Source organism: Schistocerca serialis, chromosome 9, assembly GCF_023864345.2.
Source record: "Schistocerca serialis cubense isolate TAMUIC-IGC-003099 chromosome 9, iqSchSeri2.2, whole genome shotgun sequence".
Taxonomy (NCBI): Eukaryota; Metazoa; Arthropoda; class Insecta; order Orthoptera; family Acrididae; genus Schistocerca; species Schistocerca serialis.
Genome location: NC_064646.1, coordinates 278,491,062 through 278,512,444, shown reverse-complemented (window position 1 = coordinate 278,512,444; position 21,383 = coordinate 278,491,062). Strand labels below are relative to the sequence as shown.

Below are 21,383 nucleotides of genomic sequence, written 5' to 3'. Positions count from 1 at the left end.
AATCAGGTCCTATCAGTGAACCAGACTGTGCCTTCAGACAGTGTTTCTCGTCTATGTGAAGAATTTGCAGACATTTTTGCACCGGGCCTTGGTTGCGCTAAGAACTATAAAGCACATTTGGAACTGAAAGTAAACGCGCAACTGAAATTTTTCAGAGCTCACAATGTTCCCCACCCATTGCGTGATGAGGTCACAAAAACATTACACGATTTGGAATCACAAGGTGTCATTGAACGTGTGCAGGCTTCTCTCTGGGCATCGCCCTTAGTAATTTTGCCAAAACCTTCCGGAAAATTGAGACTTTGTGTGGACTTCAAGGCAACAGTGAATCCACAACTAGTGACTGCAACTTTTCCTTTTCCCCGCCCGGAAAATCTTTTTGACAAACTGTGCCTGGGTAAATATTTTTCGAAGTTGGACCTAGCAGCTGCATACTTGCAAATACCGGTGGATGAAGAATCCCAGTGCGTTTTGGTGGTTAACACGCATCTTGGTTTGTATCAATTCAAACGAGTGCCATTCGGGTGTGCATCCACCCCTGCATTGTTTCAGCAGTATCTACAAACTGTTTGTGCTTCAGTCCCTACTGCAGCAAACTATCTGGATGATATTGTGATCTCCGGAAAGACGGAAGAAGAACATTTAACCAATCTCAGAACATTATTTCAGGTCTTGCGACAAAATGGTCTTCACTTGTGGAAGGACAAATGTGTGTTATTTGCTCGTGACTAACCCTACCTGGGACATGTACTCAATGCCCAAGGCATACATCCCGGTCCAGAGCACCTCCCTGCCATACAAGACTTGCCTTCACCGCAGAATTTGAAGCAGCTACAGAGTGTGCTGGGCAAAATTAACTATTATCATCGCTATGTTCCCCATGCCTCTTCCATTTCAGCTCCACTTCATCGCTTACGCCGTAAAGGTGTTCCGTTCGACTGGATGATGGAATGCGAACGCGCCTTTCGCCAGTTGAAATCAGCATTGCTTTCCAATACTTGCCTTATGCCATTCAATCCCCGGAAGCCCCTATTGTTGATGGTGGATGCATTGGATATCGGGATCAGTACTGTGCTTGCACACAAAGATGGATCGCACAATCGCCCTATTGCCTTTGCATCCAAATTGCTCTCATCCGCGCAACGAAATTATTCACAGATTGAGAAAGAATCATTGGCTCTCGTATTTGGTGTTACAGAGTTTCATGATTTCTTGTATGGTCGTCACTTTACCATCATCATAGACCACAAACCTTTGACATTGCTTTTTCATCCGACCAAGCCTGTACCTCCACGTACAGCACAGAAATTCATTTGCTGGTCTCTTTTCCTCTCGCAGTACCGCTACGATATCTTGTATCGGTCCACTGCTAAGCATGGAAATGGCGATGCGTTGTCCCGTTTACCTGTTGCTGAGGATAGAGCATTCAATTCCTCTGAACTTGCTTGCATGTTCATTGATTCGGAAACCGATGATGTGGTCGAATCGTTTCCAATTGATTTTCATCATGTAGCTACAGCCACAGCTGCCGACCCTGTGCTTGCTACCGTTCTGCATTTTATTGCTACACAATGGCCCTTGTCAAAGTCATGGATCGGGGATCCGTTGGTTCGCCGATTTTATGCTCACCAGGAGAGACTTTTTGTATGATGTGGTGTTTTGCTGTTGCATTCTGATAATGATCAGTCCAGGGTCGTGGTATTACGTTCATTACAGTCTTCTGTCTTACAGCTTCTCCACCAAGGACATTGGGGTATAGTGAGAACGAAACAACTTGCTTGTCAGCACTGTACTTGGTTTGGAATCGATGCCGTGATTACGAATATATGCTCTTCTTGCGTGGTGTGTGCCGAACAAGAATCAGCACCGCCGTGGAAATTTTTTGCATGGCCAAAAGCCACTTCGCCTTGGCAATGCTTACACATCGAATTTGCTGGTCCATTCTGGAATGCTCGATGATGGTTGTGGTAGATTCCTTCAGTAATTTTCCTTTTGTTGTCTGGATGTCTTCCACGACGTCATCTGCCACCAAGCATTATCTGCTATCTTTTGCATTGAAGGTCTTCCACAGACTATTGTTTCCGATAATGGCACGGGATCTGCCGCTCCCCGTCTGCTTTCAGCGATGGTGCCGTCCGGTCAGCGCCCTGGGGACCTATCTACTGGCTCACCTCAGCCCCAGGTGTTACCGACGCTGCCTTCCATTTTGCCCCATGGCGACGTCCCACAGCCACCGCCGCCGCCGCCTGTTCTCCCGCTGGCGACGCCTGCAGTGGACGCGTCACTACAACTGCTGGGCGCCTCCCTGTGTCACACACCGCTGATCACTTCCGGTGACCAGTTGTCCTCCGACATGGAACTCTTGCCCGCTCCGGACCGTATGTTGTCTTCGCCTATCGGGTGCCCCGGCCCGATGGAGGTTGACCCTTCGGCCCCTCCTGTCTCTCTGCGGGCGCATACACCGCATGTTGGCGTGCACCCTGGAGCAGGTTTTCAGGCATTTCCTAGCTCCCTGCGGTCTGAATGGCAGGGTGCGGGTGGCACAGCCTTGCCTGTTATTAGGCTCCCCACCTTGTCGCATACGTCAACATGGGGTCCTCCCTACGGCGGGTGGAAGCCTTATGCCACAACCATGCGCCGATTTGTGGGGGAGGAATGTGGTGTCACCGCCAGACACCACACTTGCTAGGTGGTAGCCTTTAAATCGGCCACAGTCCGTTAGTATACGTCGGACACGCGTGTCGCCACTATCAGTGATTGCAGACCGAGCGCCGCCACACGGCAGGCCTAGAGAGACTTCCTAGCACTCGCCCCAGTTGTACAACTGACTTTGCTAGTGATGGTTTACTGACAAATTCGCTCTCATTTGCCGAGACGATAGTTAACATAGCCTTCAGCTACATCATTTGCTACGACCTAGCAAGGTGCCATGTTCAGTTACTATTGATATTGTGAATAATGTACAGTCAAGAGCGATGCTCATCATTAATGGATTAAAGTTAATTATTCCACCAGCTATGTCCATTTTTCTAAATTCTAATTTCCTTGACCTGTTCCAGACCTCACGCCAGCCTGCGTGAGCTAAAACGCATGCCTTTTGGCTTCCTCTTGTAACCCGGTGTTGTCTCTCCTGCCATCACACAACATTGGCGACAATACAATACTGCATTCATAACTACACTGCCCTGATTTACTTGTGTAATGGCTTCGCCGACATCTCCAGATGTACTGTCTGAATTTTATCGCTTACAGAATCAGCATACGCAGGCCTTACTGGATGCCCTGGGACAGCTCATCCAGGGTCAACGTGCAATGCAAAACGATGCGGCAGCCGCTGCCCCACCGCTAACGCAGCCACAACACGCAGTTGCACCACCTTTTCGTCCTTTTGATGCTGCACTTGAAAGCTGGACGGAGTGGTCACACCAATTTGGATTCCATCTCGCCGCCTACAGAATTCAAGGTAGCGAACGGCAGCCTTTTTTGTTGTCCTCTGTAGGGCTGCACACGTACCGTGTGGTAGTCAAATTATTTCCCCGACGCGACATAGCAACTCTGTCCTACGACGAAATTTTGTCTGCATTAGATGCATATTTCAAAGAATCAGTCAATGTAGTTGCCAAACGGTATACCTTCTTTCATACAAAACGTACGGCAGGTCAGACTAATAGGGAGTGGGTTGCAACCTTGCAAGGCCTTACTAGGGATTGTGCTTTTGAGTGTCAATGTGGACTCCCTTATTCAGATACTATGGTACGTGATGCAATTGCACAGAACGTTTCTGATGTTTGTATAAGGGAACAGATTTTGAAACTAGTCAATCCCTCCCTTCAACAAGTGATGGACATATTGGATCGGCAGGACACACTTGACTTTGCTCAGGAATCATTTGAAACTTCGCTACCCATGTGTCAGGTTAACCGGCCCGCTGGGCGAGCTGCACGGAACAGTAAACAGTCCTCGCGCCCAGCCGCGCTGCTGCCGCCAGGCTCTCAGCCATGTGTACCGCGCCGGCAAGCAAATGCAGTGCTAAAAACATGCCCGCGGTGTGCTACTAGACATCCGCGTGAGAATTGCCCGTCACGCCAAGCTATTTGCTTTTACTGTAATAAAAAATACATGTTCAAAGTGTTTGCCAGGAAAAGCTCAAAACGGAAGCTCAAAACCATTCCAGGCCCTTTGCTTCATGCTGGAATCGGCATCGAGCCAAGGATACTCAGGCTCGCGACACTTCACCCATGGAAATTCATATAGTTCATTCCACTCCGCCCAGTGCCACTCTCTCTAACAGTTACTGTGTTCGTCCCACAAATAGTGTGTGTTGACATTGCCGGAACTCCCGTCAAGTCGCAAGTGATTTTGTACCAGTGTCAGTTCACGTTGCACGAGACAGTCACTCTTGTCGTCAGCAGGGCAATAAACTTTTGTGGACTTGGACATTAACGGCAAAGTGATACCATTCCAGCTCGATACCGGGGCTGCAATTTCACTGATCAATCAAGACACTTACAAACTGCTGGGCACACCTCTGTTGCGTGCCGCAAATGTTAAGTTAAGTACCTATTTAGGTCAAGAGATCCCTGTGTTAGGACAGTGCAGCCTTCTTACAACATACAACGGACAAACAAAACTTGTGTCATTTTACATCCTTCGTTCTTCTTCTGCAGTGAACTTGTTTGGTTTCAATTTATTTCAGCTGTTTAACTTGTCTATAGTAAGTCAGGTCCTATCAGTGAACAAGACTGTGCCTTCAGTGTTTCTCGTCTATGTGAAGAATTTGCAGGCATTTTTGCACCGGGCCTTGGTTGCGCTAAGAACTATAAAGCACATTTGGAACTGAATGTAAATGCGCAACTGAAATTTTTCAGAGCTCACAATGTTCCCCACCCATTGCGTGATGAGGTCACAAAAACATTACACGATTTGGAATCACAAGGTGTCATTGAACGTGTGCAGGCTTCTCTCTGGGCATCGCCCTTAGTAATTTTGCCAAAACCTTCCGGAAAATTGAGACTTTGTGTGGACTTCAAGGCAACAGTGATTCCACAACTAGTGACTGCAACTTTTCCTTTTCCCCGCCCGGAAGATCTTTTTGAAAAATTGTGCCTGGGTAAATATTTTTCGAAGTTGGACCTAACAGATGCATACTTGCAAATACCGGTGGATGAAGAATCCCAGTGCGTTTTGGTGGTTAACACGCATCTTGGTTTGTATCAATTCAAACGAGTGCCATTCGGGTGTGCATCCACCCCTGCATTGTTTCAGCAGTATCTACAAACTGTTTGTGCTTCGGTCCCTACTGCAGCAAACTATCTGGATGATATTGTGATCTCCGGAAAGATGGAAGAAGAACATTTAACCAATCTCAGAACATTATTTCAGGTCTTGCGACAAAATGGTCTTCACTTGTGGAAGGACAAATGTGTGTTATTTGCTCGTGACTAACCCTACCTCGGACATGTACTCAATGCCCAAGGCATACATCCCAGTCCAGAGCACCTCCGTGCCATACAAGACTTGCCTTCACCACAGAATTTGAAGCAGCTACAGAGTGTGCTGGGCAAAATTAACTATTATCATCGCTATGTTCCCCATGCCTCTTCCATTTCAGCTCCACTTCATCGCTTACGCCGTAAAGGTGTTCCGTTCGACTGGATGATGGAATGCGAACGCGCCTTTCGCCAGTTGAAATCAGCGTTGCTTTCCAATACTTGCCTTATGCCATTCAATCCCCGGAAGCCCCTATTGTTGATGGTGGATGCATTGGATTTCGGGATCAGTACTGTGCTTGCACACAAAGATGGATCGCACAATCGCCCTATTGCCTTTGCATCCAAATTGCTCTCATCCGCGCAATGAAATTATTCACAGATTGAGAAAGAATCATTGGCTCTCGTATTTGGTGTTACAGAGTTTCATGATTTCTTGTATGGTCGTCACTTTACCATCATCATAGACCACAAACCTTTGACATTGCTTTTTCATCCGACCAAGCCTGTACCTCCACGTACAGCACAGAAATTCATTCGCTGGTCTCTTTTCCTCTCGCAGTACCACTACGGTATCTTGTATCGGTCCACTGCTAAGCATGGAAATGGCGATGCGTTGTCCCATTTGCCTGTTGCTGAGGATAGAGCATTCAATTCCTCCGAACTTGCTTGCATGTTCATTGATTCAGAAACCGATGACGTGGTCGAATCGTTTCCAATTGATTTTCATCATGTAGCTACAGCCACAGCTGCCGACCCTGTGCTTGCTACCGTTCTGCATTTTATTGCTACGCAATGGCCCTTGTCAAAGTCACGGATCGGGGATCCGTTGGTTCACCGATTTTATGCTCACCAGGAGAGACTTTTTGTATGACGTGGTGTTTTGCTGTTGCATTCTGATAATGATCAGTCCAGGGTCGTGGTATCACGTTCGTTACAGTCCTCTGTCTTACAGCTTCTCCACCAAGGACATTGGGGTATAGTGAGAACGAAACAACTTGCTTGTCAGCACTGTACTTGGTTCGGAATCGATGCCGTGATTACGAATATATGCTCTTCTTGCGTGGTGTGTGCCGAACAAGAATGCTTACACATCGAATTTGCTGGTCCATTCTGGAATGCTCGATGATGGTTGTGGTAGATTCCTTCTGTAATTTTCCTTTTGTTGTCCGGATGTCTTCCACGACGTCATCTGCCACCAAGCATTATCTGCTATCTTTTGCATTGAAGGTCTTCCACAGACTATTGTTTCCGACAATGGCCCACAATTCAAATCCGCAGAATTTCAGTCATTCTGCAAGGCCAATGGTATTCAACATCTGACGTCCGTGCCGTTTTCGCCACAGTCAAACGGTGCCGCTGAACGATTGGTCAGGACTTTCAAGTCACAGATGTTGAAGTTGAAAGAGCCGCATTCTCAGGAGGGCGCGTTATTGCTCTTTTTGTCCTCGTATCAGTCTCAGCCCCGAGATGGCCGCTCGCTGGCTGAGTTGCTTCACGGTCACCCTCATCACACCTTGATGTCTTTGCTACATCCGCCGCATCAGGTTCCTGTACAGCGGCAGACACCTGCTTTTGCCCCAGGCGACGTTGTCTACTACCGCCACTATCAAGGTTCACAGCGTTGGGTCAAAGGGCGCATTCTTTGCTGCCTCGGCCGTGCTATGTATCTGGTTTTGGGGGCCTCTGGTGAGGTGCGACGGCATCTCAATCAGCTGCGCCTCTGTCGTCGCACGGGATCTGCCGCTCCCTGTCTGCTTTCAGTGATGGTGCCGTCCGGTCAGCGCCCTGGGGACCCATCTACTGGCTCACCTCAGCCCCAGGTGTTATCGACGCTGCCTTCCATTTTGCCCCATGGCGATGCGCCACCGCCGCCGCCGCCACCGCCTGTTCTCCCGCTGGCGACGCCTGCAGTGGAGGCGTCGCTACAACTGCTGGGCGCCTCCCTGTGTCACGCACGGCTGATCACTTCCGGTGACCAGTTGTCCTCCGACATGGAACTCTTGCCCGCTCCGGACCGTATGTTGTCTTCGCCCATCGGGTGCCCCGGCCCGATGGAGGTTGACCCTTCGGCCCCTCCTGTCTCTCTGCGGGCGCATACACCGCATGTTGGCGTGCACCCTGGAGCAGGTTTTCAGGCATTTCCTAGCTCCCTGCGGTCTGAATGGCAGGGTGCGGGTGGCACAGCCTTGCCTGTTATTAGGCTCCCCACCTTGTCGTATACGTCAACATGGGGTCCTCCCCACGGCGGGCGGAAGCGTTATGCCACAACCGTGCGCCGATTTGTGGGGGAGGAATGTGGTGTCACCGCCAGACACCACACTTGCTAGGTGGTAGCCTTTAAATCGGCCGCAGTCCGTTAGTATACGTCGGACCCGCGTGTCGCCACTATCAGTGATTGCAGACCGAGCGCCGCCACACGGCAGGTCTAGAGAGACTTCCTAGCACTCGCCCCAGTTGTACAACTGACTTTGCTAGTGATGGTTTACTGACAAATTCGCTCTCATTTGCCGAGACGATAGTTAGCATAGCCTTCAGCTACATCATTTGCTACGACCTAGCAAGGTGCCATGTTCAGTTACTATTGATATTGTGAATAATGTACAGTCAAGAGCGATGCTCATCATTAATGGATTAAAGTTAATTATTCCACCAGCTATGTCCATTTTTCTAAATTCTAATTTCCTTGACCTGTTCCAGACCTCATGCCAGCCTGCGTGAGCTAAAACGCATGCCTTTCGGCTTCCTCTAGTAACCCGGTGTTGGCTCTCCTGCCAACCCACAACAATTTACACACTATGATTTCCAATTTCCTTTTGTACTTTCATGTTTAGAAGTCAGTGTGAAGGACTTTTTTCTATTTTCCTCAAGCGATTGCAGTTTGTAGTGCAGTCGCCCTATTGATTTGTACTCCTACTGGTACTTAAATACCGCACCTCTAGTTAATGTAAATGGGTGGAATATATTAGTAGATGCATTTTTAAACAGATGTTTGTTACCTTATATATGTTACAATGCTTCTGTTGTCCATCAGATGTTAGTATAGTGGTCAGCAGTGTTACCAATTCTTCAGGTTAAACATTAAAAACAACACATTTGAAAGAAATGTTTTGTCTTTGTAAAAGTGTTAGCATGAAGATGCTGTTATCATGTTTTCTGTCATAGTTATGAAACAGGCAAACATTAATGAGAAAAAGATTTATACAAAAGCTAGTGACCACATTAACAATAATTTAATAATGAATACTGGCAACATATTTATAGAAAATCGAAGCAATGAAAACATAACAGAAATGTTGTGTTTACAAAGAATGGTACGGGTGTTACATAATCAGTCTCTCCCAATCACCATCCATTTTCTTCAACCCTCCATCCCAGTCCCCAACTCATTCTAAAATATAGAAACAAACAGTTTGGATTGTTTACAGATATGAGTAATACAGTAAATTGGCACACATTCAGTTACAGTGAAGAACTTAGATTTAAGCAGATTTTAAAATGCGTGCCTCAAGAGAACAATTAGCATGAGATTTGAAATTCTGAAATCTTCACAGAAATTTTTGATTCGTATCATAGCTAATTGCGAACTGATACTGTAGGATAGTGAATACCTTTGCATACCATGCACACATACATGCACACACACATTGTGCCGCTTCACAGAACTGACCCAAAGCACAATACTGTGATTGAAGTTTGGCTGGTGGATGGGGGTGGGGTAAAGGTTTGGGTGGGGTGAGTAGATGGAGAGAGAGGTGGGAGACAGGATAAGGGGTTGGGGTTGGTAGCTAGCAGCCTGGAGGAAGGCAGCCGGTTTGCCAGCTAGGATGGGGGGGGGGGGGGGGGTGGCAGCTACACAAGCTAGGCATGTGATGCATGGGTGTCAGAGCTGATGGGTAGTGACATACGATATAATTTGGGGGGAGGGGGGGCTGATAAGGCAGAGGAAGGAAAACTGCTGCGTGGAAGGTTTGGGAACAGAGGGTTAATGCAGACTGCGAGGCCAGGAGGATTATGGGAGTGAAGGATGTGTTCCAAAGATAACTCCCATCTGCATACTTCGGAAAATCTAGTGGTGGTGGGCTGGGTGGGGGGAGGGTTGGGGAGAGCATCCAGGTGGCCTGGGTTGTGAAGCAGCCACTGAAATCGAGCATGACCACAGTTGGGCAGTGGCCATTCATTATGGTGGACAGATTGGTGGCTGTCATATCGACATCAAAAGCTGCGCAGTGATTGCAGCAGACTAGGTATCTGACATGGCTGCTTTCACAGGTGGCCCTGCCTCTGATGGGGTAGGATAAACCTGAGACAGGACTGGAGAAGGTAGTGCTGGATGGGTGGATTGGGCAGGTCTTGCATGTGGTCTTCCCCAGAGATATGCTCCCTGGAGCAAGGGATTGAGAGGGGGAGTGGCATAGAGATGGACAAGGATGTTGTTCAGGTTGGGTGGATAACAGAACTTCACTTTAGGAGGGGTTGGAAGGATTTTTGGGCATGAAGATAAATCATCAAAGCCCTGGCAAAGGGTGTGGTCCAGTTGCTCCAATCAATGACGATAATGGGTTACTAGAGGGACACATCTTTGTAGCTGATTCTTGAGGATGCTTAGAGTATAGAGGTGTGTGAGGAAATGGCACAGAAAATTTGTTTTTGAACTGGATTTTAGGTGTGGGAGAGAAGGTTTTGTAGTTGTGGAGGAATGAGGATAGGGTGTCTTGGCCATATTATCAAGATATCATCAGTGAACCTTAACCGGAATAACGGTTTGTGGTTTTGGGAGGCTTGGAACGTTTTCTGTAGATAGCCCAGAAAACGTTTGGTGCAGGAAGGTGCCACCAGTTAAAGCAACCATGCCTTATACCACATCTGCTGCAATCACTGCACAACTTTTTTGTTGGCATGACAATGAACTGTCTATCCACAAGAATCAACGGCCATCACCAAACTGAGGAAAGAATAAAGTTGCATACTGTGTGACACAACATGCAGCTGAGCACAACATGCTTGATTCCAGTGACTGCTTCACAACCTGGACCATCTGGATCCTTCACCCAATCACCAGCATTTCAGAACTATGCAAATGGGAGTTCTCCTTGCAACACTCCTTCACTCCCATAACCCTGTTGGCCTCAGTTTTCTTTAGCTCACTTTTCTCATACCCTCCATCCACCAGCTACCCTTTCCTCTGTCCTATCATTCCCTCCCAATTCATGTCCTCACATCATCATACCTAGCCTGTGCACTTGCCATCCCTCCCTCCCACCTCCCACATTCCTAGCCAGCGAATTGACTGCCTCCCTCCAAGCCACTAGCTACACACCCCAAACCCTCTTCCTTTCTCCCACCTCTCTCTCCATCTACCCACACTACCCAACATAAATCTTGCCCCATCCTGTGTGTGTGTGTCTTTTAGACATGTATTAGTACTCTCGTTTGAGAAACGAGTCACTCCAAAAGCAAGCAAACTTTCCTTCTCTTTTGTGTGTGCTCGTCAATGACTCAACATCTCTGCTACTTGGTGAGTGGTTCCCTTTATGTCTAAGTTATTTACTTTTGACCAAAATTTTCCTGCTATATTTAATCTTCATTTTGTAAGGTGCTGAACATATTGCCTAATTTGATCTCTTATACCTCCCTATTCTCAAATAAATAACCGTATAATCATAATTTGTATTTCTGCCATCTTGCCTGATGAGTCTATTTTTCCAAGGTTTGTATTTATTTTTAGCCTGCATCCTATGGATCTACAGTCACTTGAAACTGTAACATGGTGAAGGTCTGTCACATCCAATTAAATTTAATTACTGTTTGATAAAATATTATCAGCTTTATTTTTAGCTCCACTTGGTTCTTGCCTAGCCTGTGATTAACATAGACTGTGTAATGATGCACATGTTTCATATCTGTTTCAGGTTATAACATTTAGGCTTGGGAGGTTTGGTCCAATAGGCCTTGCTGCTTATCGTTATTTTAACCTCCCATACCAGTCTTGGGAAATGAAACCTGACCTCAAGAATGGAGGAATAATATTGAGCATAACAGCTACAGTTGTCATTGTGGAGTTTCATATAAAGGTTAGAAATGTGGTTGTATGAAATAACATGCAGTGTATGTTTATTTTATGACATAGAGGCAAGTTCCAACAATGATGAGGTACTTTCAAGTTTCAGTTGTGTAAATTGGTGTACTGTCTCAGATAACTACTTGCATATGACAAGTAAATAATATTATGGCAGTAGAAGATGGTGTTGCTATCAATTAAACTTTGCTTTTAATACATTTATACATGTGGCATACAGTACTAACATCAACTTGATATACACATTAGTTTTTTTATGTGGCTTTTAAAAGTAGTTATGCTGCTCATATTTTTCTTTAACTGTGAACTTAACTAATATGCCATTATAAAAGTCATTGTTTTGGATGATTTATCACCAAAAAAAATTTAACCAAAGCTGGTGAAAATATATGAAAAGGCTGTTTGCGTCATTTGTAATAGTTGATTAATGGGCAGATAAATTTAAATGTGATCATATTTCTCTTGAAGATGATCCATATGAAAGACACCCCAAAACTTCAACAAAGGATGAAAATGTAAGGAAAGTGCACAATATGGTACTGAGTGTAGAAATTAAAGGTTTCTGAATAGTTTACAAGCATTACTTGAATATTGATCACACATGTTTGTGAAAATAAATTTCTCAATGTTCACAATGTTTTGAGAAGAGATCAGTTTATTTGTTGCACCAGTTGGTTGTTGTGTAACAAATGGGTCCACTACAGAGAAAAGATAATCAGATGAGTGGGTGACATCTGGTGGCACTGCACCTAAAAGACCAGAGTCAATTTCATGTGCCACAAAGGTTGTGATGACTCTTTTCTGGGATGAAAGCAAGATTTTCTTATTTATTACCCTTCAGATTATGATGTTTATTTAACTGGTGAATACAGCACTAGATGCATAAACAGACTACATAAAAAATATGTTTGGAATGGCTTGGAAACAAAAGAAAATTCTTCTATCATCAGAGCAGTGGACCTGATCACAAAAGTGCTTTGACAAAGGGAAAACAGAAGGATTTGAACTACAACAGGTTGTAATATTAACCCAGTTTACCATATTTGGCTACCTCTGGCTACAATTAACTTAATTTGAGTATTCCTATGTTCCATAGATCATATTTGTGATAACCTGCTGTCATACTGAACATGTGAGTAAACTTACAGATGTTACACATTATCACAGTAAAAATTGATTTTTAACTTAATCTACACTAAAATTTAGTCAATGGAAGTCAACTACATATGAACATTGTCTATTCAGAGATTAATCCATGGAGTAGAAATAATTATAAAACAGAAATGATTTTAATCTGTTTTTAAGCTGTTTTTATTGTCTACCAGCATCATAGATTCACGAGTGGAGTAGTGAAACTGTAATCATTTGTTTGTCTTAACATGTGCATATCATCTGTTGATGTGCATCCCATTAGATAATTCCTTCATGACGCCTCACTTTTATTTGTCTTAGAGTGTATAAATATAAAACAAATACTAACAAAGAGATAGAGGGGCTGGCCAGTACTTACCTCAGCTCAGTACAGCCGATAGATACACACAAAACAGAACTGAAAATTTACATTCCTAGCTTTCGGAACTTTGTTCCTTCATCAGGGAGGAGAGAGGGGAAAAAAGGGAAGAAGGGAAAGTGGATTCAGTTACTCACAACCCAGGTTATGAAGCAACAGGGAAAGGTAAACAGGGAGGGTAGCAAGGATGGAGGCATGGTTGTCAGAGGGAAGCCAAAGATATTCTACTGTAAGTACTGTGCCAGCTTCAAACCAAAGAGGATGCATACAGAAGTAAAGAGGTATATAGTATAAAGATAAACACAACTATGTAGGATGAAAAGATGCGTGAATGGCTAAAGAGGAAAGGGAAAGAGGAGAAGACTGAAGAGTGAATGGGAGTGAGGTTGTTTAATGTAGGTTCAGTCCAGGGGGATGGCGGGATGAAAGGATGTGTTGGAGTGCAAGTTCCCATCTCCGCAGTTCAGAGGGACTGGTGTTGGGTGGGAGAAGCCAAATGGCACATACGGTGTAACAGGTTCCTAGGTCCCTAGAATTATGCTGGAGGGCATGCTCTGCTACTGGGTATTGGGCATCTCCTAGGCGGACAGTTCGTCTGTGTCCGTTCATGCGCTCAGCCAGTTTGGTTTGTGTCATGCCGATGTAAAAGGCTGTGCAGTGCAGGCATGTCAGTTGATAAATGACATGTGCAGTTTCACACGTAGCCCTGCCTTGAATTGTGTATGTTTTACCAGTAGCGGGGCTGGAGTAGGTGGTTGTGGGGGGATGCATGGGGCAGGTTTTGCAGCGGGGTCGGTTACAGGGGTAGGAACCGCTGGGTAGAGAAGGTAGTCTGGGAATATTGTAGGGTTTAACAAGGATGTTACGGAGGTTAGGGGGGCGACGAAAGGCAACTCTGGGTGGTGTGGGGAGAATTTTGTCAAGGGATGATCTCATTTCAGGGGTTGACTTGAGAAATTCATATCCCTGGCGGAGTAATTTGTTGATGTTTTCGAGGCCAGGATAATATTGGGTGACAAGGGGGATGCTTCTGTGTGGTCTGGGGGTAGGAACATTGTTGTTGGAGGGGGAGGAATGTATTGCTCGGGAAATCTGTTTGTGGACAAGGTCTGCAGGATAGTTGCGGGAGAGGAAAGCACTGGTCAGGTTATTGGTGTAGTTGTTGAGGGATTCGTCACTGGAGCAGATACGTTTGCCACGAATACCTAGGCTGTAGGGAAGGGAGCGTTTGATGTGGAAAGGATGGCAGCTATCAAAGTGAAGGTACTGTTGTTTGTTTGTGGGTTTGATATGGACAGAGGTGTGGATGTGATCTTCAACAAGATGAAGGTCAACATCCAGGAAGGTGGCTTGGGATTTGGAGAAGGACCAGGTGAAATTCAGATTCGAAAAGGAGTTGAGGTTATGCAGGAAATTAAGGAGTGTTTCTTCACCATGAGTCCAGACCACAAAGATGTCATCTATAAACCTATACCAGGCCAGGGGAAGCAGCTGTTGGGTCTTCAGGAAAGCCTCCTCCACGCGGCCCATGAAGAGGTTGGCATAGGAGGGAGCCATCCTGGTTCCATGGCCGTTCCCCTGATTTGTTTGTAGGTCTGGCCTTCAAAAGTGAAGTAATTATGGGTGAGGACAGACTGAGCTGCAAAAAATCCTAAAAATCCAAGGTCCCTCACAAGGCCTCACAACGGCTTCCATAGACTTACTCACTCCACCTGCGCCACGTACCCCTACCTTCTACCTATTACCCAAAATCCACAAAGAGAACCATCCTGGCCGTCCCATTGTAGCAGGCTTCAAATCCCCAACCGAACGTATCTCAGCTGTGGTAGACCAGCACCTACAACCTATCACCCGCAGACTCCCATCCTACATCAAAGACACAAACCACTTCCTAGAATGCCTCAAATCCATTCCCACTCCTCTCCCACCTGAAACCTTTCTTGTCACCATAGATGCTACATCCCTTTACACAAACATCCCACATACCCATGGTCTCTCTGCCCTTGAGCACTACCTCTCCCAACGCCCACCCGAAGATCTTCCAAAAACCTCGTTCCTTATCACACTTACCAACTTCATCCTCACCCATAATTACTTCACTTTTGAAGGCCAGACCTACAAACAAATCAGGGGAACGGCCATGGGAACCAGGATGGCTCCCTCCTATGTCAACCTCTTCATGGGCCGCGTGGATGAGGCTTTCCTGAAGACCCAACAGCTGCTTCCCCTGGCCTGGTATAGGTTTATAGATGACATCTTTGTGGTCTGGACTCATGGTGAAGAAACACTCCTTAATTTCCTCCATAACCTCAACTCCTTTTCGAATCTGAATTTCACCTGGTCCTTCTCCAAATCCCAAGCCACCTTCCTGGATGTTTCACTTTGATAGCTGCCATCCTTTCCACATCAAACGCTCCCTTCCCTACATCCTAGGTATTCGTGGCAAACGTATCTGCTCCAGTGACGAATCCCTCAACAACTACACCAATAACCTGACCAGTGCTTTCCTCTCCCGCAACTATCCTGCAGACCTTGTCCACAAACAGATTTCCCGAGCAATACATTCCTCCCCATCCAACAACAATGTTCCTACACCCAGACCACACAGAAGCATCCCCCTTGTCACCCAATATTATCCTGGCCTCGAAAAAATCAACAAATTACTCCGCCAGGGATATGAATTTCTCAAGTCAACCCCTGAAATGAGATCATCCCTTGACAAAATTCTCCCCACACCACCCAGAGTTGCCTTTCGTCGCCCCCCTAACCTCCGTAACATCCTTGTTAAACCCTACAATATTCCCAGACTACCTTCTCTACCCAGCGGTTCCTACCCCTGTAACCGACCCCGCTGCAAAACCTGCCCCATGCATCCCCCCACAACCACCTACTCCAGCCCCACTACTGGTAAAACATACACAATTCAAGGCAGGGCTACGTGTGAAACTGCACATGTCATTTATCAACTGACATGCCTGCACTGCACAGCCTTTTACATCGGCATGACAACAACCAAACTGGCTGAGCGCATGAACGGACACAGACGAACTGTCCGCCTAGGAGATGCCCAATACCCAGTAGCGGAGCATGCCCTCCAGCATAATTCTAGGGACCTAGGAACCTGTTACACCGTATGTGCCATTTGGCTTCTCCCACCCAACACCAGTCCCTCTGAACTGCGGAGATGGGAACTTGCACTCCAACACATCCTTCCATCCCGCCATCCCCCTGGACTGAACCTATGTTAAACAACCTCACTCCCATTCACTCTTCAGTCTTCTCCTCTTTCTCTTTCCTCTTTAGCCATTCACGCATCTTTTCATCCTACATAGTTGTGTTTATCTTTATACTATATACCTCTTTACTTCTGTATGCATCCTCTTTGGTTTGAAGCTGGCACAGTACTTACAGTAGAATATCTTTGGCTTCCCTCTGACAACCATGCCTCCATCCTTGCTACCCTCCCTGTTTACCTTTCCCTGTTGCTTCATAACCTGGGTTGTGAGTAACTGAATCCACTTTCCCTTCTTCCCTTTTTTCCCCTCTCTCCTCCCTGATGAAGGAACAAAGTTCCGAAAGCTAGGAATGTAAATTTTCAGTTCTGTTTTGTGTGTATCTATCGGCTGTACTGAGCTGAGGTAAGTACTGGCCAGCCCCTCTATCTCTTTGTTAGTATTTGTTTCACATCTTATATGAGATTTTCCATTAATCATTTAGATCACCTATATGGTTCACATCCTTCATTGTTTTGTCCCTTTTGTCAGCTATCACTTACGTCTGTCATCTTAACACTTTCTCTTCTTCAGTGTTTTATATATACAAAAATAAATATTTTCGTCACCAACTGTGCTAGTTTCATCTTCCTCCTATTATCTTGTTCCGTTTATAGTCCTCTTCTCTTTTTATTTATTTATTTATTCAACATTCCATAGTTTTAACGTTCGTTATTCGCTGTTTCCCAGCCAACAATCACTGCCAACAATCTCTTCCACACCTACCAGTATCATCCATTTCCGTCGATTTCTTGTTGCTGGCGATATTTTTGTGCCATTGGCTATCTTTCTCTGCCACAAGAAAAATTTTTTGGGACATTTCTGCCCCACCCGCGATCTTTTTTGCGGCACGCGCGATCTTTTTTGCGGCACGCGCGATCTTTTTTGCGGCACGCGATCGCTTTTGCGGCACGCGCGATCTTTTTTCGCCATTCGCTATCTCTGTTTTTGAGCTACGTGTGTTCTTTTTCCCCTGATCTGGACATACTTGCTTGGTCTGGTCAACTTTTTCCGTATTTTTCTTATTTAGTGGTCTTCCTTTGGTATTGAACATTACCAACACAATTTCTTTCCTTCTCGTCCTTCCCTCCGTGTTTTACTCCTTCTTATGATTACTATTTCAACTTTAGTTATTTAATTTCCCTACCCACCAGTTACCCACTATGTACCCTAATCCTATACCACATTATTTACATTCATTCCGGAAACATGCATTCACCGTAGCCAAACTGCAATCCCACATACTTTTCCTCCAGTCCTGCTTAACCTTTGGAATTACCCCTAAAGGGCTTACCTTAAAAGTTCCCATCTCCGGGTGCAATTCCTCCTTCCACCAGTCTCTCCTGGACTTCCAGAACCTTCAATCCTTAGCCCTTACCCAACTTGTCCTGAATCTCTACACTACTTCATGTAACCACCACTCCCAACAGCTCCTATCTCTCTTCAAAGTCCTCCACCTCTCAAACCCTTGCTTGGAGAACACACTGAGGAACATCATCCTAGAAGCCAGCTGCAAACTTGAGTTCCATGCCACACACCACCTGAAAAAACTATCCACAGTGCTAGTGCAACACCTAAGAAGTGGGGTCCCTCTCCCTATCCCTCACAAACACCAACCACAACAGAACCTTCAACAAACCCCCCTCATAGCCAACAAACCCAGCCTAGCCACCCTACTCAATCTCCCCATCCCAGCACATACCCCACACAGACCAAATCTCAACTATAACCACAGTCAAATGCCACATATCACCAGTCCCAATTCAGTCCTAAACCTCTCATCCAGATCCCTCTCTCCTCCAGAGACATCTGTTCTATCAAAAGGCTTAACCTTTAGCCCCACACCTAAATTCAACCACACTGCCCTGGTTAAAGATCTCCTCTCATTCACCCGGAACCTCAACTGGAAATATCACTTCACTACCCAAACACAGCCCCCAAGTACTAGACCCAGTGTTGAACCCTGTCTAGAACAGTTCCGACTGCCTTCTGAAAGGGATCCTCCTCCCCTCCCCCAAAACCATCCCTTGCAGACATTTCAGGAATTCCTCACATCCAGTGTTGCCTCCCAGTCCTTCTTGAAGAACATCCCGACAACCCCCAACATCACCCCAGCTGAATCCCGTGCCATTAAGGAGCTGAAAATTGACCACTCTATTGTCATCCTCCCGGCGGATAAAGGCTCCACAACTGTCGTACTTGACCGTGTGGAGTATGTGGCAGAAGGACTGCGTCAACTCTCTGACACCTCAACCTACAAAGCTGTTACCCAGGATCCCATTCCCTCCATCCAGACTGAGCTGCAAAAAATCCTAAAAATCCAAGGTCCCTCACAAGGCCTCACAACGGCTTCCATAGACTTACTCACTCCACCTGCGCCACGTACCCCTACCTTCTACCTATTACCCAAAATCCACAAAGAGAACCATCCTGGCCGTCCCATTGTAGCAGGCTTCAAATCCCCAACCGAACGTATCTCAGCTCTGGTAGACCAGCACCTACAACCTATCACCCGCAGACTCCCATCCTACATCAAAGACACAAACCACTTCCTAGAACGCCTCAAATCCATTCCCACTCCTCTCCCACCTGAAACCTTTCTTGTCACCATAGATGCTACATCCCTTCACACAAACATCCCACATACCCATGGTCTCTCTGCCCTTGAGCACTACCTCTCCCAACGCCCACCCGAAGATCTTCCAAAAACCTCGTTCCTTATCACACTTACCAACTTCATCCTCACCCATAATTACTTCACTTTTGAAGGCCAGACCTACAAACAAATCAGGGGAACGGCCATGGGAACCAGGATGGCTCCCTCCTATGCCAACCTCTTCATGGGCCGCGTGGAGGAGGCTTTCCTGAAGACCCAACAGCTGCTTCCCCTGGCCTGGTATAGGTTTATAGATGACATCTTTGTGGTCTGGACTCATGGTGAAGAAACACTCCTTAATTTCCTGCATAACCTCAACTCCTTTTCGAATCTGAATTTCACCTGGTCCTTCTCCAAATCCCAAGCCACCTTCCTGGATGTTGACCTTCATCTTGTTGAAGCTCACATCCACACCTTTGTCCATATCAAACCCACAAACAAACAACAGTACCTTCACTTTGATAGCTGCCATCCTTTCCACATCAAACGCTCCCTTCCCTACAGCCTAGGTATTCGTGGCAAACGTATCTGCTCCAGTGACGAATCCCTCAACAACTACACCAATAACCTGACCAGTGCTTTCCTCTCCCGCAACTATCCTGCAGACCTTGTCCACAAACAGATTTCCCGAGCAATACATTCCTCCCCATCCAACAACAATGTTCCTACCCCCAGACCACACAGAAGCATCCCCCTTGTCACCCAATATTATCCTGGCCTCGAAAACATCAACAAATTACTCCGCCAGGGATATGAATTTCTCAAGTCAGCCCCTGAAATGAGATCATCCCTTGACAAAATTCTCCCCACACCACCCAGAGTTGCCTTTCGTCGCCCCCCTAACCTCCGTAACATCCTTGTTAAACCCTACAATATTCCCAGACTACCTTCTCTACCCAGCGGTTCCTACCCCTGTAACCGACCCCGCTGCAAAACCTGCCCCATGCATCCCCCCACAACCACCTACTCCAGCCCCACTACTGGTAAAACATACACAATTCAAGGCAGGGCTACGTGTGAAACTGCACATGTCATTTATCAACTGACATGCCTGCACTGCACAGCCTTTTACATCGGCATGACAACAACCAAACTGGCTGAGCGCATGAACGGACACAGACGAACTGTCCGCCTAGGAGATGCCCAATACCCAGTAGCGGAGCATGCCCTCCAGCATAATACTAGGGACCTAGGAACCTGTTACACCGTATGTGCCATTTGGCTTCTCCCCCCCAACACCAGTCCCTCTGAACTGCGGAGATGGGAACTTGCACTCCAACACATCCTTTCATCCCGCCATCCCCCTGGACTGAACCTACATTAAACAACCTCACTCCCATTCACTCTTCAGTCTTCTCCTCTTTCTCTTTCCTCTTTAGCCATTCACGCATCTTTTCATCCTACATAGTTGTGTTTATCTTTATACTATATACCTCTTTACTTCTGTATGCATCCTCTTTGGTTTGAAGCTGGCACAGTACTTACAGTAGAATATCTTTGACTTCCCTCTGACAACCATGCCTCCATCCTTGCTACCCTCCCTGTTTACCTTTCTCTGTTGCTTCATAACCTGGGTTGTGAGTAACTGAATCCACTTTCCCTTCTTCCCTTTTTTCCCCTCTCTCCTCCCTGATGAAGGAACAAAGTTCCGAAAGCTAGGAATGTAAATTTTCAGTTCTGTTTTGTTGTATCTATCGGCTGTACTGAGCTGAGGTAAGTACTGGCCAGCCCCTCTATCTCTTTGTTAGTATTTGTTTCACATCTTATATGAGATTTTCCATTAATCATTTAGTGTATAAATATACATAGTTTTGTGTTTTGGTAAAGTTGAGTAGGAAAGTCATTTCAAGAATTAGAATTATCTTTATTACATATGAAGGTTTATTATGGAATGCATTCTGTCATGGTTGGTCTAGTTATTTTCATGGGGTATTACTTAGGGGCTTCATATGTTGACAAGGACTGTAGCATGGTGTTTGATGACATCATAAGTACAGCAAAGGGGCTACTGTGCTATGCACAGCTCTAAGGAGTATCAATGTCTTGAACATAATTTATAGCAATAATTTCAACCATTTTGTTTGATTGATTGAATACTATAATCAGAACTAGGTGCCAGTTTAACAAAAAGACACATGTTAATTGTGAATTGGGTTTTATTCATCTCATGACGTACATTTACAATCCATTTGGTTTGCATACAGGAGACATGTCAAAAGTTTATAAAACAGCTACAATGATTTTTACATTAATAAATAATAGCACTATAATAAATATTAACACCATAAGGATATTTCTCAGAATGTGTAACACATTGTATCCAGCTCAAACTTCCAGTTTCTCCCACATTAATTCATTCACTGAGTAATAACACTTC

General features: G+C 45.8%; 1 protein-coding gene across 1 annotated transcript in view; it reads left to right on the top strand.

Moving 5' to 3' along the window:
* Window positions 1-21,383, top strand: part of LOC126419539 (dynein axonemal intermediate chain 7-like) — a 770,648-nt gene that overhangs the window by 680,520 nt on the left and 68,745 nt on the right. Inside the window, exon 13 of the mRNA XM_050086729.1 lies at window positions 11,402-11,563. Within this exon, the coding sequence (XP_049942686.1) occupies window positions 11,402-11,563 (162 nt within the window). The remainder of the gene's footprint in view (window positions 1-11,401; window positions 11,564-21,383) is intronic.